This window comes from Giraffa tippelskirchi, chromosome 1 (genome assembly GCF_054371585.1).
Source record: "Giraffa tippelskirchi isolate mGirTip1 chromosome 1, T2T-mGirTip1v1.2.pri, whole genome shotgun sequence".
Lineage (NCBI taxonomy): Eukaryota > Metazoa > Chordata > Mammalia > Artiodactyla > Giraffidae > Giraffa > Giraffa tippelskirchi.
Window position 1 is genome coordinate 109234566 of NC_137275.1, and position 23756 is coordinate 109258321.

Consider the following 23756-nt stretch of genomic DNA (forward strand, 5'->3'; position numbering starts at 1 on the left):
TTACTTCAAGTAGATTCAACTTAATCATACTTTTGAAATAAATGTGAAATTCCTACTATGATGAGGAATGGCTTAAAAGTGAGTAACAATCACACAGACAAATATTAGGTAGCTCTGACTCCATCACTCGGTCAGCCATGGGAGGAGTGATCACCCTTCGGCTGCCCTGTTCTAGACCAGGGATGTGGTGAGAACAAGACAGAGGATCAACAGCATCAGAGCTGCCAGTGGACCAGAACAGGGCTTGGGCTCCCTTCCCCTCCATGCCCTGGTCTCTCTCCAGAGCAGGGAGTGGGGCTCCCTTCCCTCCATGCCCTGGTCTCCCTCCATCACCACCTCCCCAGAGGAGAGGAGACCTGACCAGCATGGCCTCTCCCTGTCTCTACCACAGTCCGAGCAAGCAGAAGGGCCAGAGCCCCACACTCACCAACAGACAGACTGCTTGCTTCATCTTGGGACTGGGCGTTGTCTTCTGTCAGCTTTTCCTGCCAAGGGACCAGAAGAGAAAGTGAATCTCCATTGGTCAGCGTATTGTTGTGGGCATGGTCCAGAGTCCCAGACCCTCTTGGGGGACACATAAGCACCAGAAAAGGGCCTTGAGAAAGCAAGGCGCTGACCCAGGAGTCACAAACCCACAAACCCCTACAGTATCTGGGGGGACACAGTGGGTTCTGCCTTCCCACCTACTCCTATGCTTTGCCCTCCAAGTGGGCACAGACTCATCTGGGCTCTGCTGATGGCACCCAGACTCTGGTGTGATGCTAAGGGGATCTGAGCACCCCTGCCTGACACCCCCCATGCCTCCGGGTCCAGGGTTACAGAGTGAGGGTGTCTCAAACAGTAAGGACAGGGCCAGCGCTGCCAACCGGCCTTACGACAGCTCTCAACAGGCCCGTCTCCCTCCTACATTCAGCCTAGAGCCCCCAGGCCAGCTGAGAGAGTCAGGGACAACAGTAGAGGACAAACCAGGGACCGTGTCCACCCTGGGCTTTGTTGTGGGGGGAAAGCAGTGACTGAGGGTCTGATGCCGCCAGATGCTGGAGAAACCGACTCACCTTGTGGCAACACTCACTCAAGCGACCTACAAGAGAAGAGACATCCGCTGAGTGGTGGGGACAGCCCTCTTGCCACACCTCCCTCCCTAGGGACAGGGTGCAGGCTGGGGGCTCAGACACTGAACAGAGTCCCGGGCCTGTGACGGCAAGCGGGACATTCCGAGTCTGGACAACCCTCAGGGAGGAGAAGAGAAGGGAGAAAAGGAAATAAAATGAAACCGTGGAAAATCTCTGTGCAGCGCTCCTGAACCACCTTCTTCTCCTGCCTCCTCCCACCAGACTCGGCCAGGGGGAAGAGGGGACCGTCAGCTGAGTTGGGGGGACCGATGTGATCATGGTTTGGTAGGACCTGGTGAGGTGGGAGGAGGAGGAGTTTCCTGGGGAACAAGATCAGAGACAAACCAGGAGGAACAGGAGGATTGGGGAGATGGAGGAGGGAGCCAGCACCTCCTCCCTCCCTTCTAGAACCTCACCTTTAAAGTACCAGCATACAGCACATCCGATTAGGATGAGGACAGTGGTGACTCCAAGTCCAGTTACCATTTTCATCACCAGTGAAGTGCATGAGGAGGGAGAGGGAGTGATGGGTAGTCTCTGGCTCATGGCTGCTCGCTCTCCAGGAACCAGGACCTCCCCATGGGCCAGGGTACTTGATTCTTGGTCCACACACTTCATGTTGCTCCAGGGCGTACAGTCCATGACCATGACCTTCCCATCAGGGCACCTGGGTACAGATACAGGGGGACTCATCAGGGACAGCTAGCTGGATGAGGAGAAAGAGGGGGTAGCCTCCTGTCCTGGGTCCCCTGACAAGACTGGAGGGGGGACAGGCTCCTGCTGTCTGCAGGGCAGGGTCCCCTCACTCCCCCTCACTGGGCAGGAGAAGGATCCAGGATTGTGTATTGTGGCCCCCGGGCTCCTGCTGAGTGTTCAGAGCTGTTCTTCAAGAGCTCTGTGAGGGGGGCCTCATCCAGGTCAAGGGTCAGAAGGGTATGGGCACAATTCTGACTCATCTTCCAGTCAAACTTAAATACCAGGCCCTTTCATCCACCTGTTGACTCTTCCTACCAATCTCAGCCAACACTGGAGCGTCAGAGGACAGTGAATTACTACTGGCCACCGAGCCCCCCAGTAGGAAAGATTCAGGTGCTACTGGGGAGCAAGGGCTGGGTGTGAGGCCTGTCGAGTTGGCTCCGGTTTTATAGGAACCTTGAAGGAGCACACACGTGGCCTCATGATGACTTCTGTCTGCTGTCAGCACTTCGGTCTTTCTAGGCCCCTCCTGAGGAGACGTGGGAAGGGGCCACTGGGAAAGCCGTGCAGGACAAACGGGGGTGGTGGGGAGCGCTGCTGCAGGCTCAGGAGACCCCACAGGCACAGGGGAGCTCTGAGAGGTGGGAGGGGCTTCACGGAAGCAGAAGAGAGACATGGGTACAAGGAAACTGGGGTCTCCTGTGGGTTGGAAGCCCCCTAGGCTCCTGTGTCTCACCCGGTGCTGCATTTCTGACAGAATTCAGCTGCATCTTCTCCACGGAAAGTGCCAGGTTTGCATTGACACTCACTGTCCTTGGTGGAGGTGCAGCGGTTTTTTTCTTCTTCTCCTAGAGACCAAAGATAAGGTTTTGCTGTTTGTTGCTGTTTCAATGAAAGAATTAGTGTTTTTCATGGGTGTTTGGAACTTCCCTGGTGGCTCAGGCGGTAGAGCATCTGCCTACCAGGCGGGAGACCCGGGTTCGATCCCTGGGTCGGGAAGATCCCCTGGAGAAGGAAATGGCAACCCACTCCAGTACTCTTGCCTAAAAAATCCCATGGACGGAGGATCCTGGTAGGCTACAGTTCATGGGGTCGCAAAGAGTCGGACACGGCTGAGCTCACGCATGTGAGCCCCAGGACAGAGCACAGGTACTCTGGCCACAGAGGACGACCTCAAAAACAGTCCTTTCCATCCCTCCCTCCTCTGTCATGATGCGAGGTGTGTTTTCTCCAAGGAAAGCATTTCCTGAAGTTTTCTTTCAAATAGGAAATCACTGAGGCTGCTTATACACTGGGAAGCAAGAAATAGGACTGTACTAGCCTTTCAGGTCATTCTGGCGTTCTTCTCTTTTCCTTTCCAGTCCTTTTCGGTCATAGTTCAACCTTCGCAGGCACACAATTCCACACTGCAAACTGTTTCTGTTTCCAAGAGAAAAAGAAAAAATTTAGACCTGGCCGCAGGCAAACATCTCTCAGCAGGCTAGTGAGAACTTCTTGCACCGACTGACCTGTGAAAACTATCAACCATTTTCAGTTGCCCACGAAGGGCTTTCTTGGTCAAGTGGTCCAGCATCCGCGCGTGCACAAGGCACTCCATGAAACAGCTACAGTTCTGCGGGAGGCCCAGACTGGGCAGCCACTTGTTGCCGATCCACTCATGTTTCACGTTCCTGTACGCAAGGGTCTGAATTCAATAATTAAGGATGGTTAATTGGGGAAAAAATGGAGGAGGCAACGGCAACCCACTCCAGTACTCTTGCCTGGAAAATCCTGGTGACAGGATGATTTGAGAGAACAGCACGGAAACATGTCTATCACCATATGTAAAAGAGATGACCAGTGCAAGTTCGATGCATGAAGCGGGGCACTCAAAGCCGGTGCTCTGGGACAACCCAAGGGATGGGGTGGGGAGGGAGGCGGGAGGGGGCTTCAGGATGGGGGACACACGTGCACCCATGGGTGATTCATGGCAAAAACCACCACCACACCATAAGGAAATTATCCTCCAATTAAAATAAAGTAAAAAGATACAACTGTTTCAATCAGTCAAAACTTTCCTCACACTTCGTACTTTTAACCCATGTAACAGACAGACAGCGTTTTCTATAATCCCTACGGTGAGCAACAGCGAGGTGGCACGCAGTCTTTGACCACCTGACAAGCATCTCCTTGGCGAGCCCCCGGGCAGACACCGTCCGCGGTGCTGGGCTACAGCAGGCCGACAGGGACGCCCCCTGTCCTGGGACGCACGTGCCTTGGGGGGCGGGGGGGGGCAGAAAGCGAACAGGTGTGTGAGAGCGTTTCTGAGCCACGGCTGCTGTGAGGGAGAGGAAGCGGACGGCACGGACTGCAGTGGGACGGGAGGAGGTGGCTGGCTTCAGATGGGGGGGAGGGGAGACCTTCAGACAAACGACTTTTGAGCTGAGACAGAAAGAGTCCACAGGAGCTGGCCTCCCGACCAAAATAACAGCAACAGTGACGACCCACAGCACCCACTTCACCTGCATTTCTGAGGCCGAACCAGGTGAGCCAGCTCGGCAAACCTCCACAGGGCAGCGCGCAGGCTCCGAGGAGCGCCGTTCTGAGGGAGTGAAGGAGCGGTGTGTTACCCGGAGGAGTCACAGACACCGGTCATCAACAGGACTTCAGATAAACAAAAGAGCTCTTTTCACTAATTTCTAATTTTAGAGAAAAGGCCATTTAAGTGTGCAACTACTTTTGAAATTTTAAGGTTTAATGGGACGAAATTATAAAGAATTTTTTAAAAAACTCCCATTTTAATTCCCATCTCATCCAATAAATAATGAAGAACAACATTCTGAAAAGAAGTACAACAATAGAGTCTACTTCATCCAACAGCATTTGTTTCCTTCTAACATTTTTACTTATCAAATAAAAGAAAATTTCATACATTACTCAATACAGTGGATCAATAGACTTGTTTCAATAAGGAAAAATAAAAACCCACCCTTTTCACTTCCTTATAGAGTTCTAGCTGCAACCTCGGAAGATTGGAATCCATCAAAGCCTACAACAAAACACAAGAGATTTGTTCAGAGAAGATACATTCTACTTACTAGCAGTTCTAAGAGTGATGAAGGACAGGGAAGCCTGGCGTGCTGCAGTCCACGGGGCCGCAAAGAGTTGGACACGACTGAGCGACTGAACAACAACCACGAAGCAGTTCTAAAGAAATCTAAATAAAGGACAACTAAAACTTCAATGTTGATGCAAAGGAGAATATAATAGCAACTAAACTGAAAACCTGTTCATTAAGAAAGAAGTATATGTATGCAGGAAGTTACCAACTAGATACAGGTCATTCACCATAATATTTAAAAAAGGAAGGAAAAGAATATTCATTACAATCAAACACTACATAATATCAAAATTAAATGGTAGATAGTTCAAATTCACTCTAAAGCTCTTATATTCAATTAAAGTACATACTTTAATCATTTTTAGTCATTAAAGCACATTCTTTAACCATCGTTTTTAATGATGATCCAACATCAGCAATTCCCTGGAGTCTGCAGAGCAAGTGGGACAGGAGGTGGACACCCAAGGGCAGAGCCCTGATTCCGGCATGGGAACACGCCTCTCCACGCAGAAGCCGCACCCTTCCCAAAGGTCTGGTCCGCCCGTGAGGCACACGTGCTCCCCACCTCAGGGCCCCAGCGACACACGAACCTGCTGGAACCACAGGCTCCTCAGAGCCCTGACCCTGTTGCTCGACTACAAGTCAAACCGAAATGGCCACACGGGCAACTTCAACCCAGGAATAATGGCTGATGGCAACCACCAGCAAGGACACAAAGTCCACACTGGAGATGGCTTCCCAAGACGGAAAGATCTCTGGGCCCCGCTCTCAGCCGTGAGAACCCTCTCCTCCGAACGGTACTGCCAATGGCTTGTCCACAAGAAGAGAGAGAAGATATAACCAAGCCTCCACAGAAAAGACGTCTTCCTTTCCTGTGATATAAGCATGTGACAGCTATAAACCAAGCTGGTCTTAGCAAACCCACAGAGGCTCAGCGAGCTTGAAAATCAAACCAGGGTCACATTCTGGGAGGTTCTGAATCATGCCTAGGATATTTTAAAATTCTAATTCTACTATTTCAGTTTGGACTACAGTCCCTCAAACAAGCACATCAAAACGGACAAGTATATAGTAAAACACGGCTTGGCCAGTAAAACTAGAAGGCATATCCAAGTTTTGTTTCACTTCATAAATGTTTTATAAACTAATGTCAAATGTATTTTATTACAGGAGAAAAGTAAACTTCAAAGCCGAGAAATAGCACTGAATGGGCGCTCACAGCCACAGGCGATGCTAATGCGCCACCTGAGCCCTCCCTGCTCCCGCCTCCACCTCCACACCGGGGTGGACACACAGCCGCCACGTCCAGTCCGTGACAGCCCAACCTCTGCTCCTCACTGGCACCCCAGCACCTCCTCCTGGCTCAGGGCCCCGCCTCTCTTCCCTGGACACTTAGCCTCCCTCATGGATTCTGGGCACAAAGTCTCTCTTCTGTCCAAGGCAGGCTACAAGGCACCACCAGGCTACTTCAACTACCAGGTTACAAATCCTCGAGAGCTCTTCCCTTTCTTCATTCTCTACCAAATAAAGTGCAAACCCCTTGAACTGATCCTCAACATCTCCCGTTCTCTGGTAGAGTCCCCCTCCTCCGTGAGTCTGCAAGCGTTAAGAAGGTCCTAAGGGACGTCCCTAGAGCACTCCTTGCTTCCACTGCAGTGGGGCCCGGGTTCGATCCCTGGTGGGGGAAACCCAGATCCCACATGCCACACAGTGAGCCAAAAAAAGAGAAGGTCCTAAATCTTCTCATTCACCTAACTGCCACCACCTCCGGGGAGCCTGCTCTGCCTCCCTACAGAGAAATCACCTCCACCTCCAGACTGCAATGATGAGCTGCCAACATCTCCCAGAACTCAGAACTTACACCATGCGTTCAGGCATTTCTGAACAAACATGCTCCCCGTCTGAGACTGTACATTATCTGAAGGCAAGGCAGGAGCACACTGTCAGCTGAAACCCCAGGATGGCTGGGGATACAAACAAGGAGAAGGGCAGAATGCGAAAAACAAAGGCAGTTTTCCAAGATAGTAACAATTATGAAAGAACTTCATCTTCAATGGCAGCAGAAAACAGGAAAAGGGAAAAGTGGATTAAAGCTACACTGATCTTGGGTACAAACTCTGCACTGGGAAAGCCTGAGCAAAGAGGACCTGTGTCCCCCGCGCTCCTCACCTCACCTCCCACCCAGGTGGCTCTGGCTTCACCAACCTTTTCTGGGAACTCCTATCTCCCCAGTCACGTCACACCAACTCCAGCCAGAACTCCAGCCAAGCTACCAGAGAAGGCACGTCCTTACCTGTGAACAGTCCTGCCTGACCCAGGACTCGGGAGACGAAGACATCAACGGCGGATTCCACCGCCCGTCCCCTTGCCTTCTCGGGGCGTCTTGGTTTCTCGACAGAGTGACACTCGGTCCAAGAGCCCCCAGAGGCCACTGCCAGCGCCCATCCCTGACCTACGCCCCGCGCAGGCATGAGGGGAAACCCGTTCCCTCTGACTGGGCAGGTACAGCCAGTACCCTGGCAGACACTAGAGTCCCTCCAAACCACACACTATTCGATTAAAAAAGTGCAGACGACCTAAAGGACTTGGCTACTCAAAACAAAAGAACACCAAGTCACGGCTTCTTCCCTTAGCTACAGTGATCGCATCTCAGAGAACACCATCCAGAGGGTTCTTACTTTTATGACTTTGTTGAGGCATTCGTCAGCCACCATCCTGACATCTGACTCCGCGTCATCACTGCACAGCAGAAAAAGTTCCATAGCGATGCCCAGAAGTTTCTGGAATTCTGGAGAATTTCTAAATGAAAAGAGAAGAGAGACTGTCACAGCCAAGAGAACACACGACGATGAAACGCAGTTAGGTTTCTGGTATCCTGTGTGGGATTCTGGAAGAGAAAAAGGACGTTACATTTACCTTACAGGTAAAATTCATCTTAATAATATATTTCATTTAACCCAATGTATCCAAAATATTACTTCAACATGTAATCAACATGAAGAAATTACTGTGCTATAGAACAATCTTTTTTACAGCACATCTGAATTCAGACACAAAATTTTCATCAGAACTATTTCATTTGGGGGCTTCCGTGGTGGTCCAGTGGTGGGACACGGGCTCGCTCCCTGGTCTGCGAAGACTGGCAGGCTCCCACGTGCTGTGGGGACAGCTAAGTCCGGGCACAATACTGAGCCCGCACACCGCGATCACAGCACCCCCCGCCTGCTGCAACTAGAGGAAGCCCGAGAAGGAGCGAAGACCCAGCACAGCCCAAAACAAGTAATTAGATAAACCTTTAAAAGAGAGAGAGAGGGGGGGAGACAGAAATACGTGTGTAGAGATTCCATACAATTCACAGCTGAAAAAGCAGGCTGACTTGTAATTAGCAGATAACCTGGAACTCGGAAGCACAGCCTAGTGATTGCAGTCTATTGCTAGCAATACTGCATTTTAAACTTCAAAGTTGCTAAGAGACTAGCTCTTTAGTGCTCTCAACACACAAAAAGGAATAACAATGATACGACAGAGGTGCTGGCTAACACCAGGTTGCCGCAGTGCATTATACAAGGGAATCAAACCACCAGTGTTGTGGGCCCATTCTCTCTCAATTTTTAAAAAAGACAAAAAGTAGGTTTACATACTACTTCTAACCATGCTTTTAAGAAGCTCTCCAATAACTAAATCAAATACTGTTTTTAAATTTTAATTTAATAAAATAGATAGAGGACTTAGGGAGTCCCTGGTGCCTAGTGGTTAGCACTCTTGAGCTCTTGCTGCTGTGGCCCCAGGTTCGACCCCTGGCGGGGGAACACATTCTGCGAGCTGCACAGCACGCCCCAAAAACACAACAACAACGAGACACAGGGCTAGTCAGGCTATCTATTTCTGCTTGAGAGAGCTTTACAAGTTGGTCTTTCAAGAAACTTGTCCATCGCACTTGCCTGATGCTACAGCGGACAGGAATCCGTCTGCCAGTGCAGCGGACATGGGTTTGATCCCTGGTCCACAAAGACCTCACGTGCCACGGAGCAACTAAACCCGTACCCCACAGACGTTGAGCCTGTGCTCTAGAGCCTGACAGCCGAAACCACTGAAGCCCGTGGGCCTACAGCCTGTGCTCCACAGCAAGAGAAGCCACTGCAACGCGAGGCCTACCGATCGCAACGGAGAGCAGCCCCCGCTGGCCGCAACTACAGAAAGCCTGTGGGCAGCAACGAAGACCCAGCACCGCCAAACAGAATAAACAGTGCTTTTCGAAAAAGAAACGTGCCCATCATCTAAGTGGTTGAATTTACTGGCATCAAGTTCATATTTCCTTGTTATCCTTTTACTATCTGTACAACCTACACTGACACCATTTCCCTTTTCCAGACATTAGAAATTTGTGACTTCACTTTTTCCTGATCAGTCTTATTCCTCTTACTGACATTCTCAAAGAACACACTTTTCGTTTTATTGACTTTTCTATACACTTCTGTTTTGAATTTTACTGACTTTTGTTATTTTTAGTATGGCCATCCTTCTGCTAAATTTGGGTCTCATTTGCTTTTTAGTTTTCTAAGGTATACTGAGGTTACTGAAGGTCTGAGACCTTTCTTCTTTTATAAAATAGACGTTTAATGCCATAAATGCCCCTTTAAAATGCTATAGCAGCATATTACAAGTTTTTTAATCCTTCCTTTTTATTTTCACTCAATTCAAAATATTTTCAAATTTCCCTTTTGACTTCCTCTTTGACCCATGGATCATGTGGAAATGTGCTATTTGTTTTCCACATAGTGGGGGCTTTTCAAGACCGCCTTTCAACAGAAGAGTCCCAGACACCTACACTGAGGTCGGAGAGCATGCTTTGTGTGACGTTACTGATTTACGTCCACAGACCTGCTTATGGCCCTGCCAGTCTTCCTTGGCACGTGTCCTGTGGGCACTCGAAAGGGGTCTTCCGCTCTCCTGCATGGAGCTTCTGTAAATGTCGATCAGGACACAGTGGGACAGTGTTTTCAGTTTTCGAGATCCAGATTTTAAGAATTTCTGAGAGGCCACTGACATCTGCCTGTAACTGTGGGTTTGTCTATTTCTCCTTGCAATTCCATCAGGTTTTGCTTCGTGTGTTTCTGAAGCTCCGGACTTCAGTACATACACATTTAGGGCTGTCACGCCCACTTGATGAACTGATGCCTTTACTGTTGTTATGAAATGATGATCCTATTCCAGGTCATGGCCTTGGATTAGAGACCCACTTCGATGATAACAGGGCTCCCCTGGTGGCTCAGCTGGTAAAGAATCCACCTGCAATGTGGGAGACCTAGGTTTGATCCCTGCGTTGGGAAGATCCCCTGGAGAAGGGAAAGGCTACCCAGTCCAATATTCTGGCCTGGAGAATCCCATGGACTGTATAGTCCATGGGGCCACAAAGAGTCAGACACAACTGAGTGACTTTCACTTCCACTTGATGGTAATATCAGCTTCCATCTGTTCAGGGCCAACATGGTGAACCTCTTTCCATTGTCTTACTGTTAACCTATATGAATCTTTATATTTAAAATGTATTTCTTCTAGGCAGCAGAGACTGGGTCTTGCTTCTCGTTTGATCTGAAAAATCTTTTGCATTTCATGTCATTATTGATACAACTAGGTTTATTTTTTATTTTTTGGCCTCAACGGCTCTCAGCTGCAACGCCCAGGCTCTTCACTGTGGCACTCGGGCTCAGCTGTCCTGCAACATGTGGGATCCCAGCTTCTTGACCAGGGATTGAACCCATGTCCCCTGCATTAGAAGGCGGGTTCTTAATCACCAGACCACCAGAAAAGTCCCTAAAACTAGGTTTGAATCTGCCACTGTACTGCGACTTCCCTATTTGGTCCATATGCTCTTTATTGGCCCTCTTCCCTGCCTTCTTCTGGGTTAAATATTGTTTGGGTCAGCTTCAGTTATTTTCCTCACCGTTGCTCATGTTTTCTTGCTTCTTGGCATTCCTGACCATTTCGGATCAGATGCCAGACCTTATACCTTCTATCTTGTTGGGCGCTATACACTTCTGAATTCCGACGTTCTTGAAGTTTGCCCTGGAATGCAACTGTGTTATTCTGAAGGACTAGGGCCGCCCTGGGCTCCACCTGCAGGCAGGATCAGAACAGCATCTCATCTAGGGCTGAAGTGAGTCACCCCTGCTGTGAAGGCAAACCCTTCTGAGCAGCTGACCCAAAGCGCCAGAAGGATGAGGTTCCCCCTCTGGCTGGTGAGAGCAGGAGCTCTTCCCGCACTTGGAGTTTCAGCACCTGCTCCCTCCAGCCCCTTCAGGTGACTCTACCCGCAGCTCCAGGCCACTGTCTGCAGCAAGACTCAGCTGAGACCTGAGAGCCCTCACGGGTCTCCAGGTCTCTCTGTGCAGCTTGTCCCTCTCTGATCTTCCCCCCATGGTCCCAGCCACCCTGCCTCCTGAGGCCATCAACTCTGCCTCAGCAACCATGGGCTCTCCCGGGTTTCCCCTCCTCCCGTCCTCACTGGAAAACCCCCTCCAGGCAGTCATCTGGGGAAATCCTGAGGCTCATAGCATTAGCTTTCCATTTTTCCAGAGATGCCTAATACCTGATGCCTTGAAAACCACAGTGAATGCATTGTATCCATTATCAACTGCTTTGGGCAGGAAGGCAAACCCTGTCCTTGTCACTTATCTTGTTGTTCAGTCGCTCAGTCATGTCTGACTCTGTGACCCCCATGGACTGCAGCACGCCAGGCTCCCCTGTCCTCCACTGTCTCCCAGAGTTTGCTCAAACTCATGTCCGTTGAGTCGGTGATGCTATCTAACCATCTGAGTCAGAAGCAAAAATCCTTCATAATTTTCTAATTTAATCTTTATCATATTATTATTATATCACCTAGTCACAGATGTAGAAATCATCTTTAATAAAGTTAACTAATATTCCTTTCCATAAATGTATCAAGTTCAATTCCCCTGTAGGTAAGTCATCAAGATTATTTTTCATTCTTTAACGGGATGACTAGCATTGCACCAGGATCACCGGACACTTTCCTAAGGATAAACTCCTGAAGCGACATGGCCAAATCAAACAGGCCAAACTGCCTTTCATTTTTTTAAATATTTATTTATTTGGCTGCGCCGGGTCTTAGTTGCCGCACACGGGATCTAGTTCCCTGACCAGGAATCGAACCTGGGCCCCCTGCATCGGCAGCACAAAGTCTTAGCCCCTGGACCGTGAAATTCCCCAAGTTGCCTTTTAAAAAAGTTGCATCATCTCTGACAAAATCCTGAGGATTGTTTAATGTCTGTAAAGTTGACAGGTAAAAAAGAAACGTTCTGATTTTTGTTTTCGTCTCATTCCAGTGATTACTAGTAAATCTGAACATTTCTCCACAGGAAGCATGAAATAAGTGTTAGCTATTACGTCTACTGGCTCAGTTACATTTCTTCTTTTCCAAACTGCCCATTCATAGTTTTGCCTGTTTTCCTATTAGAAAGACAGCCTTTTTCTTAATGGTTTACAATTTCTCTCTAAAGAAGCTAGTAAACCTTTGATACATATACCATCAATACTTTCCCCAAGTTGCATTTAAGTTTCAGTTTAAAGTAGATTTTGACATACTGAACTATATTCTAGATAAAACACTTTTTTCCTTTATATTGTAAGCATTCCACAGACTAAGATTAAATGTCCTTTTTGTAGTAATGATTTCACTCTCTTACATTTAGGTAATTAATCTGGCATTTACCTTTGCCTGCAATATGAAGAATATTCCCCTAAATACTCAACTGGTTCAATAATCCATCATTTCCACACTAATACAAGATGTTACCTTTATCGGAAATTCGTACCTGCACATACGCACATACACTTTCCCACTTCCTATTCTGTACCTTCTTTAATGTCTAAGAGCTATTTTAATGTCATGAACACCAGGTCTCACCAATTACTGATGGTTTCAGATTTTGTTTGTTAAAACTGATGTATTTATTCTTGCAGATGAACAAGTTCAAAAATATCTCTACTAGAATTCTGATCAAGCTCATTTTAAATTTATGGATTAATTTAGAGAAAGTTTAACTTTATGATAAGGAACTGTTCCCACGTTGAAAAAGCAGTAGTCATCTGTCCCTTTCAGGGAAGTCCATACAGTCCTTCCATAGTTTCTGCATATCTCTTGTCAATTTCTTCAAATATTATATGTTGGTGCTACTATGAATTGGATCTTGAAGCATTATATTTTCTAACAGATTTAAGCTAATATATGGGAATGGGAAATCTATAGATTCCTGTACACTTATTTTTACCCAATCACCTCATCAAGGCCACTTGCTTAGACGAGGGTGTCGAGGTCCTCCCAAAAGGAAACAAGTTAAAAATGAATCCTCACCCTCCACTGGACAGAAAACATCCGAGTGCTGGGGAAAGAGGGCAGTGAGGTTATCTTCGTTTCTGTATTTCTAACAAATTTTCCGGGTGATTCTGATGTTCGTGCGTATGTAGGAAGCAGGACAGACCACCAAATTGAGAGCTGAAGTAGGCTGAGTCACAACACACCTCAAGGACTCGAGAAGCTGCCTGAAATAAGCCCCGAGAGATAACATCAGTACCTGACAGAAGCTGAAGAACGTACCAGAGATCAGGTACATTAGAGGAGAGACCACAGGAAACGCCAGCCACGAAGACTTCCTAAATCATTACCTGTGTATAAAAGATCCACTGCAGCTCTACAACCCGACATTTCTGAAAAGTATGGAGAACATCTTAAAACAAACACGTTCTTTGATCTGATGTGACCAAAGACAACCTCTCTGCCTCCAAAAAATATCCCATTCATCTGATCCTACGTAGCACAAGCACCGCAAAGACCATTAGCATTACTCCATAAAAACAGAACAGACACAGGAATGGAGAAACTATTAACAGCGATTACCCCGATTTACGATGGCAAAGTGAACCACAAACCAGTCTTAACATATCTCAACGTACTTCCCAGGTGGCGCTAGTGGTCAAGAATCTGCCTGAATGCAGAAGACACAAGAGATGCAGGTTCAATTCCTGGGTGGGGAAGATCCACTGGAGGAGGGAAATGGCATCTACTCCAGTATTCCTGCCTGAAAAATTACATGGATAAGAGGAGCCCGGTGGGCCGCAGTCCATGGGGCTGCAAAGAGTCAAACATGACTGAGCAATTGAACACACACTCACTCACACACACACACGCCCCCACACACAGGTGTGAATCTAAGCCAACAGTCCATCAAGTCCACTGGGAATTATTAAGAAACAAAGTAAGCGTAAGGCATGAAGCACTCAGAATGGAAAAGGTCTATTTTCTGGGTCCATAAGCTTTCGATGTGAGGTGTTCTTCCTGAGACCTGGATGCTGGAAGGCTGATGAGCACAGCTGTGCGAAGGAAGCAGCAGGCCCCGGGGGTCTGCCAGGCATCTAACGTCCATTCACATAAGAGTCATGGCGGCTTGCAGGACAACGTGCGCCACCACAGGATGGATTTCTGCCTCTCAGGAGCTCATGAGCACTTTCACGCAGCTCTCAACAGCGTCCCACGGGTGTCGCTCCTCCCACAAGAGCTCTGTACACTGAGTTTACACATCAAAGACGAGGCCACAGGGACTCCAAGAAGTTGGCCTCGTCCGAAGCTGCATGGCTTATTCGGAGCGGAGACAGAATTCAAACCTTCTCCCCTACTTTTACTTAGTACTGTTGTCTACAATAGCATGCTAACTTAGAATTTTTGTATTCTTATTTTCAGCACATATTCTCACTTGTCACTTCATTTCTTCCCACAATATTTCTACAAATCAGATGAAAACAGTAATCATACACTGTCTTTCAAAATGGCATTGAGTTCAACTAAAATGAAATAGCCTACATGAAATCACTTTGAAAGCATAAAATACAAGTGGCAAGTATAAAATACAAGTGGCAATGTGCCACTAAAAATAAATGAATCACCAAATTTCTGTCAGTACGAAAACCAAGGTGATTATTCTTAGAGGTTTTTCTAATAGATTACAAAGAGCCCTTCCCAACAGGAGAAGAACATGAATGATTTACTCCAAGAGAAAGTACTTACTCCAAGAGAAGTATTTCACACGTCCCATCCGAGTAACGGAGTTCAGAAACCATAAGCACATCTGTTTCCTACTCACTCATTTAGAGACAGGCTTAAAATAACTACCACCCACAGATACAAGGAACAGTACTCAGAAAGAGAGACAGACAGTAAAAAGCAAGGAGAAGGAGGAGAATCAGCAAAAAAGCGATACAAGAAGGTGCTGCCTGCTCACCCCACAGGAAAGCCTGAGCCAAGGAGGTGGGCCTCCGGTTAACGCCCATGATCCCACCATCCCAAAGCTGTGATGAGCAGGGAGCACCCCCACAGGGCGGACAGGGCAGAGCGCAGAAGAAAAGCAACCACGAGATCCCAGTAATCGGGCAGGCTCTTGTTCCCACACCGCAATAAGTAAAATACAAACATGCTGTTCAGTTATCCAAATGGTTACAACGACACGGTGTAAGATTACAAGAAGGAAGCATTACTCATTACGGTGTCTGGAAATCCTCCATATCCACCGCCAGAAGGGGGAGGGGTCCCGTCAAGGTTTCAAAACAACTGGGGCGACGAAGAACATTCTAGCCCATTAAGGATGAAAACACAGAAGTGTTCTATTTTCACTAGAAAGTTCAAAGTGCAGTTACCTGAGAGACTGTGCCACTATGTTTTCACGTATTGTCAGACAATGATTCACACGGTCTTGGTGGCTGAGAGTTCTTTCTTTCTAAAAGGGGGAAAAAAGAGTAAAGGAAGTTAGTGTTGTCCACTCCATCTATTTCTACGTGGCATTCATTCATTCATTCAACACAGCTTCTTTGACTCCAAGGAGTAAAACCGTGCGGGGGCAGGGTGCTCTGAGGTCAGAGAGGTGGGGTGGGCCGAACCCCGGGTTCCCTCCAGGACTGGGCTCCACAGAAAACTCAGGGGGCGTCACTAACACGCCTGCCTTCTCTGCTGCAGAGAGAAGAAACTGCAGCGCCAACAGGGCTGGCCCAGGATCACGTGGACAGAGGGAGCTTCAATTCAGCGCAATAGTGTAACACCTACTCTACACAGCAGCCCCCTCGCAAAACCACACGGACGGACGAGTCAGCCCCACACAGGCCTCACACGATGAAGTATGAGAGAATGTATTAACACAATGGCTAAGTGCTCCTATATCTCTGAATGGCTACAAACAAGTACCCTGCCCAGAGCCTTTCTCAAAAGCCTCCTAGTGAGACTTTTCAGTCAAAATTTTAAAAAGGAGACAGACTGGCCAAGAAGATGAGATAAAAGGTGCCTGCTTCTCACCCAAACCTATGACTTCAGAGGTCTCTTAAGCAGGCACCGGAGAAATACAGAAGACAGGGATGATCCAAAGAGGAAGCGAAAAAGAAATCAGGCTTGATGATTACATCCAAAAAAGGATCCGAGTGTCTGACAGCTACCAGGACATGGTACTAACTAGCAACAGTGAGACCAGAAGACTCCTACGTTTTTGAGGGAATTCTATAAAGAGTACCAAAGAGATTAAAATACTAATTGACCAACACCTCCGTTTAATCCCTAATGCAACTGCAGGCCGGAGAAGGCAACGGCACCCCACTCCAGTACTCTTGCTTGGAAAATCCCATGGACGGAGGAGCCTGGTAGGCTCCAGTCCATGGGGTCGCTAAGAGTCAGACACGACTGAGCGACTTCACGTTCACGCACTAGAGAAGGAAATGGCAACCCACTCCAGTATTCTTGCCTGGAGAATCCCAGGGACGGCGGAGCCTGGTGGGCTGCCGTCTATGGGGTCGCACAGAGTCAGACACGACTGAAGCGACTTAGCAGCAGTAGCAGCAGCAGCAACTGCAGGCTCCAAAAAACTACACGTGAAGGAACAGACTCTTCCAATCGTGCAAACCAAGAAAGACACACCCTCAAAAGGCAGTTCAGACGTGGCCAGGGAAGAACATGGACAAGGAAGAGTCTCCCGAGCGGAAAGTCAGGGCCCAGGAGAAGGAAAGACAGGCCTGGATGAGAGGTCAAGTCCATGGTGTGCAGAGAGGGGCTCCCAGTCAGCAGCCAGTAAGTCTCTCACCACATGGACAGGTGACCATGTCCCCCACTGGTCTCCTTCCTAAAAGAGACTCGCTGATGAGCTGTGCTGTGGGCTGCTAGGCACCCACCAAAACACCGTGCTTCCCTTCTCAGACACGAGCTTCCTGCTGACAAGTCCCACAGCCCGGCTTCCCTGCAGCCAGGCACACACAAGTGACTGTTCACACAGATGAAACGGGAACACAGCAGCGAGTGGAGCTTCTGCCTGTGGCTTGCCCAGGGCACCACCCCCTCCTTTTAGCTTCCCCCAACTGGAACAGACACTTCTAACACCCAGTTTCTGAACGTACAGACAAAGACAACAAAAAGGCTGCAGGGTGACAGGATGGAAGGAGCCTGGGTCCTGAGTGGCAGGAGGAGGCAGAGGCCTTTCACCTCCCGCCCACCTGAGTCACTCACTTCAAAAGTGCTGGGATGGAAACAATCCAAATGTCTCAGTGGATGGATAAACAGCTGCCACGGAGTAACGGAATACTGCTTGGCAGTGAAAGAAGCAAACGACTGACACACACAAGGATGAATCTCAATGCATCTGCTTCAAGGTACACAGGGATGATTCAATTTATGCCACAGTCTTTACCTTTAAGGGAATGTAAAGTGGTCTGAAATTTACAGGGTCCTGGCAGGGGAGGAGTACACTAAAAAAGGTACCGATGAGTGAACTGGATTCCAAACTGGGAAAGGAGTACGTCAAGACTATATATTGTCACCCTGGTTATTTAACGTCTATGTAGAGTACATCATCCGAAATGCCAGGCTGGATGAAGCACAAACTGGAATCAAGATTGCCAGGAAAAATATAAATAACCTCAGATATGTAGGTGACACCAACCTAATGGCAGAAAGTGAAGAGGAACTAAAGAGCCTCGTGATGAAGGTTAAAGAGGAGAGTGAAAAGCTGGCTTAAAACTCAACTTTCAAAAAACTAAGATCACGGCATCCGGTCCCATCACTTCATGGCAAATAGATGGGAAACCAGTGGAAACAGTGACAGACTTTATTTTCTTGGGCTCCAAAATCACTGCAGATGGTGACTGCAGCCATGAAATTAAAAGACGCTTGCTCCTTGGAAGAAAAGCTATGAAAAACCTAGACAGCGTATTAAAAAGCAGAGACATTACTTTCCTGACAAAGGTCCATCTAGTCAAGGCTATGGTTTTTCCAGTAGGCAGGTATGGATGTGAGAGTTGGACTGTGAAGAAGGATGAGCGCCAAAGAACTGATGCTTCTCAGCTGTGGTGCTGGAAAAGACTCTTGAGAGTCCCTTGGACCTCAAGGAGATCCAACCAGTCAATCCTAAAGGAAATCAACTCTGAATATTCATTGGAAGGACCGACGCTAAAGCTGCCTTTTCATACTGTTCATGGGTTCTCAAGGCAAGAACACTGAAGTGGTTTGCCCTTCCCTTCTCCAGAGGACCACGTTTTGTCAGAGCTCTCCACCATGACCTGTCTGTCCTGGGTGGCCCTACACAGCACGACGCATAGCTCACTGAGTTAGACACGGCTCTGGTCCATGGGATCAGACTGGTTAGTCTTCTGTGACTGTGGTTTTCATTCTGTCTGCCCTCTGATGGAGAAGGATAAGAGGCTTATGGAAGCTTCCTGAAGGGAGAGACTCAGGAAAGACTGGGGAAGGCTGACGGCAGGAGGAGAAGGGGACAACAGAGGCTGAGATGTTTGGATGGCATCACATACTCAATGGACATGAGTCCGAGTAAACTGCGAGTTGGTGATGGACAGGGAGGCCTGGCATGCTGCAGTCCATGGGGTTGCAAAGGGTGGGATACAACTGAGCAACTGAACTGAACTGATGCTGAAGCTCCAATACTTTGGCCACATGATGTGAAGAGCCGACTCTTAAGAAAAGACCCTGATGCTGAGAAAGATTGAAGGCAGGAGGAGAAGGGGGTGACAGAGGATGAGATGGTTGGATTGCACCACTGACTCAATGGACATGAGTTTGAGCAAACAAACTCTGGGAGATTGTGAAGGACAGGGAACCCCGGGGTGCTGCAGTCCATGGGGTTGCAATGAGTCAGACATGACTGAGGGAGTGAACAACAGCAACTATGTGTGTGTGTGTGTGTGTGTATGTATGTGTACATCAGACCTCAGTTTGAAAAAGAAAGTACTATGAGAGTTTAAATGCTCTCTTCTTTGAGCCACCACATTAAAGTCTCGATTACAGCAGCTCACCTAGTTGAAGACCTTAAGTCATCAAGAAAATTAAAGAACACTGACCTCTCCCAACAAGTTAGGAGGCAAACGAACTCTCTTCTGTATGGCTCCCTTCCAAAGTGAAAACCCACAAAGGCCTTAAATGAGCTGCATTCACACACCCGGTCTCCCAGCTCGACTGGCAATGACCCCTCTGTGGGCAGCCTCTTACCCTAGGGTCTAAAACAACTCCTGGGGGGATGGCCATCAGAAAAAGCTGACAAACACTAAATTGAGTGCACCTCACTATCTAAGATGGTCACAACAGAAAAGTGATCAATACAAATATAAGCTTTAAAAAGAACTGTGTCTCTCTCCTCGTATGTGGACTAGGCCACAAGAATACAGGTAACAAAAAATGATACCACTTTCTGAACCTGCTGCCTGATTTCCTTAAGACTCACATGTGCTGCACCCGCGGCCCCATGCTAGAATTTGAGCAAAATTTATGAGACAAGCAAAAAAGCAAAGACCGAATACCAATTTCACCCATCAAAATAAAAGTACACTCCTGTGTTGTCTGCTTGGGTCTAGCTCCTCCTCTGAGCTCCCTGTGGGGATAGAGAGAAAGATGTGTGTGTGTGTGTGTGTGTGGATAGAGAGAAAGATGTGTGTGTGTGTGTGTGTGTGTGTGTGTGTGTGTGTGTGTGTGTGTGTGTGTGTGTGTGTGTGTGTGTGTGTGTGTGTCCGACTCTTTACCACCCCATGGACTGTAGCTCACCAGGTTCCTTTGCCCACGGGGTTTTCCAGACAAGAATACTGGAGCGGACAGCCATCCCGTCTCCAGGGGAACTTCCTGACCCAGGGATCAAACCTGTATCTCCCTCTCTTGCATTGCAGGCAGATTCTTCACTGCTGAGCCATCGGGGAAGCCTGCCCTATTCCCCCAGGGCTCCTGCCCCAGGCCCTGCCATGAGCCAGCACCACACTCTGGAAGGAACGGTTCCCACGGTTACCTCTCCAGGGATGACAGACTCACTGAGAACAAGCGCGTGCCTCTCACGGGCACTCAGCCCAGCACCTACACTGGACAGGTGTTTCACAGACAACAAAGGAGTGGGCAAGTGCTTGCCGTACAAGAGTAGGTTGAAAGTGAAAGAAAATGAAAGTCACTCAGTCGTGTCTGACTCTTTGCAACCCCATGGACTTAGTCCATGGAATTCTCCAGGCCAGAATACTGGAGTGGGTACCCTTTCCCTTCTCCAGGGGATCTGCCCAACCCAGGGATCAAACCCAGGTCTCCCGCACTGCAGGCAGAGTCTACTGGCTGAGCCACAAGGGAAGACCAAAGGAGTAGGTTAAATACACAGTAAAACTGACTCAAAAGTCTTGAGTCAATCTTACCAACAGGTTTCGGAAGATAAATGATAATTATGTTAACCTTGAGTTTCTAAAACCAAGAGATGGAAAGAGAAGTAGAAACAGCAGAGCTTAAAAAAAGAGAGACCCTGAAGAGCAGTCCCACGCGACTGAGCTCAAGCAGCTTGTGGAGTCCCAGCTGCAGCCCTCAGGTGTGACCAAGACGTCAGTGACGGCCCGTCTGTGACCCTGACTGTCACAGCTTTACTGCCAGAAAGGGTGAGTACACGTCCCATCACGGTCAGCTACGAAGAAAGCGCATGTTTCAGATCTCTCTTCTAACTCATCCAAAGTCACTTCCCAGCAATCCACACCGATTTGAGGGGGAAAACATCTGCCCTGATTAAATTTTACTCTTTTCTGCACTCAATAGGTAGCTCTAAAATCATAAAATTCTTCAGGTAGATGGATGGTCTTCAGTGGTGACTGATCTTATATTAAAATTCAAACAATAATGACTAGGTGGCGCTAGTGGTAAAGAATCCGCCTGTTAACGCAGGAGAAGCAACAGCTGTGGTTTCATCTCTGGGGAGAGAAGATCCCCTGGAGAAGGAAATGGCAACCACTCCAGGATTCTTGCCTGGATAACTCCATGGACAGAGGAGCCTGGCAGGCTACACAGTCCATGGGGTCACGAAGAGTTGGACACGACTGAGTACGCATGCACGCACCTATTTTGAGTGAGGAGCATAAAAACAAACTACCTGATTGCTACCTAAATAATTATGACAAAATCTCCGCTTTTATCACACTGAAGAATCAGTTCAGTTCAGCTCAGTCGCTCAGTCGTGTCCGACTCTTTGCGACCCCATGCATCTCAGCACGCAAGGCCTCCCCGTCCATCACCAACTCCCAGAGTCTACCCAAACCCATGTCCATCGAGTGGGTGATGCCATCCAGCCATCGCATCCTCTGTCGTCCCCTTCTCCTCCTGCCCCTAATCCTTCCCAGCATCAGGGTCTTTTCCAATGAGTCAACTCTTCGCATGAGGTGGCCAAAGTATTGGAGTTTCAGCTTCAACATCAGTCCTTCCAATGAACACCCAGGACTGACCTCTTTAAGGTTGGACTGGTTGAATCTTCTTGCAGTCCAAGGGACTCTCAAGAGTCTTCTCCAACACCACAGTTCAAAAGCATCAATTCTTCGGCACTCAGCTTTCTTCACCATACAACTCTCACATCCGTACATGACCAGTGGAAAAACCACAGCCTTGACTAGATGAACCTTTGTTGACAAAGTAATGCCTCTGCTTTTCAATATGCTATCTAGGTTGGTCATAACCTTCCTTCCAAGGAGTAAGCGTCTTTTAACTTCACGGCTGCAATCACCATCTGCAGTGATTTTGGAGCCCCCAAAAATCAAGTCTGACACTGTTTCCCCATCTATTTCCCATGAAGTGATAGGAGTAGATGCCATGATCTTAGTTTTCTCAATGTTGAGCTTTAAGCCAACTTTTTCACTCTCCTCTTTCACTTTCATCAAGAGGCTCTTTAGTTCTTCTTCACTTTCTGCCATAAGGGTGGTGTCATCTGCATATCTGAAGTTATTGATATTTCTCCCAGCAATCTTGATTTCAGCTTGTGCTTCTTCCAGCCCAGCGTTTCTCATGATGCACTCTGCATATAAGTTAAAGAAGCAGAGTGACAATATACAGCCTTGACGTACTCCCTTCCCAATTTTAAACCAGTCCGTTGTTACATGTCCAGTTCTAACTGTTGCTTCTTGACCTGCACACAGATTTCTCAGGAGGCAGGTAAGGTGGTCTGGTATTCCTATCTCTTCAAGGATTTTCCACAGTTTGTTGTGATCCACACAATCAAAGGCTTTAGTGTAGCCAACGAAGCATATTTGTTTTTGGAATTCCCTTGCTTTTTCTATGATCCAATGAATGTTGACAATTTGATCTCTGCTTCCTCTGCCTTTTCTAAATCCATCTTGTACACCTGGAAGTTCTCAGTTATGTACTGCTGAAGCCCAGCTTGAAGGATTTTGAGCATTACTTTGCTATCATGTGAAATGTGTCTGCCACAGGAGACTGTCCGCAGACACCCATCCAGGTTCTGGCCAGCGTGACTGCGATGCCCGTGAAATGGACATCACTCGCCCCGACGATTAACCTCTCCCTCAGCAAGATGTGATTTATTTCCAACTGCAGACAAGTAATAAACTTCAGTCCACTCGTCCCACTATGGAAGGCCGTTTTATTGTTTCTTGTGTGTTAATAACAACCATCTAGGCTAAGTTCACACTTACGGGGCGACCACCGCTCATTTAAGGGGCCTGCAGACCGCCTTGAACTGAGACAAGCCGGTCTCTTTCCAACACTTCAGTCTTCTGCTGCGACCCCCGAACTAAACGAAAAGCCCTGAGGCTACGGGAAGACAGGCCCGACTGACTCCCAGCCTGTTTAAAGGGGGCCCCGCCAGAGGCTCCCCATTGGAACGCGCGCGCTCCCCCGCCCTCCAGCCCGACGTCCCCGGGCATGAGGTCACCACTGTCCCTGCATCACTCGGGCTCCCAATTCCCGGCTCCTCGGGGAGCGGCCAGCGCCCGCGCGGCCCTGCTCCCCTCAGAGCAGAAGAGTGGGGGCTGGACGCGGCCTCGGCTCGGCCGAGTCCTGCTCACAACGCAACCCCGGTTCCTCCCCAAACTGGGCAGCCGGGAGGGCAGAGGGCCGGGGCCGCCTCCGTGCCTCCGCGGGAGGCTGGCGAAGGCCGGGGAGGGCTGGGGCCGAGCTGCGGCGGGTCAGTACTCACGGTCGGTGCAGCGGCTCCTCGGCCACGGCCGGGCATAGCGGCGGCGGCTGAGGCGGCGGCTGAGGCGGCGGCTGAGGCGGCGGCTGCGCCTGCGGCGGCGGCTGCGGGGGCTGAGGCGGCTGAAGCGGCGGCGGCGGCGGCGGCTGCTGCTGGAAGGACTTAAGGGACTCGAAGGCCTTCATCAGCTTTTCCAGGGTCGCCATGGCGGCCTGCGGCCCCGCGGGGACAGCGCCCGGAGCCCTCGAGCTGGCTTGCGGCTCTGCTCAGCAGCGCGGCAATGAATCAGGCTCGGGGCCGACGGCAGGAACGGAACACAGGCGCCCGGCCATCTTGGGTCCGTCCCGGCAGCCACCTCGGCCAAAC

General features: G+C 48.8%; 1 protein-coding gene across 1 annotated transcript; it reads right to left on the minus strand.

Moving 5' to 3' along the window:
- Positions 1-459: 459 nt before the first annotated feature.
- LOC145506160 (uncharacterized) lies at positions 460-23739 on the minus strand. Its single transcript, XM_081490155.1, has 12 exons — positions 23394-23739; positions 15616-15695; positions 7587-7707; positions 4777-4836; positions 4310-4389; positions 3317-3478; positions 3130-3227; positions 2545-2656; positions 1529-1779; positions 1275-1432; positions 1056-1081; positions 460-485 (listed from the first exon to the last, which is right to left on the minus strand). The coding sequence occupies exons 1-11, from the start codon at positions 23427-23429 to the stop codon at positions 1073-1075; spliced, it is 1167 nt and encodes a 388-aa protein (XP_081346281.1). The 5' UTR covers positions 23430-23739; the 3' UTR covers positions 460-485; positions 1056-1072.
- Positions 23740-23756: the final 17 nt, after the last annotated feature.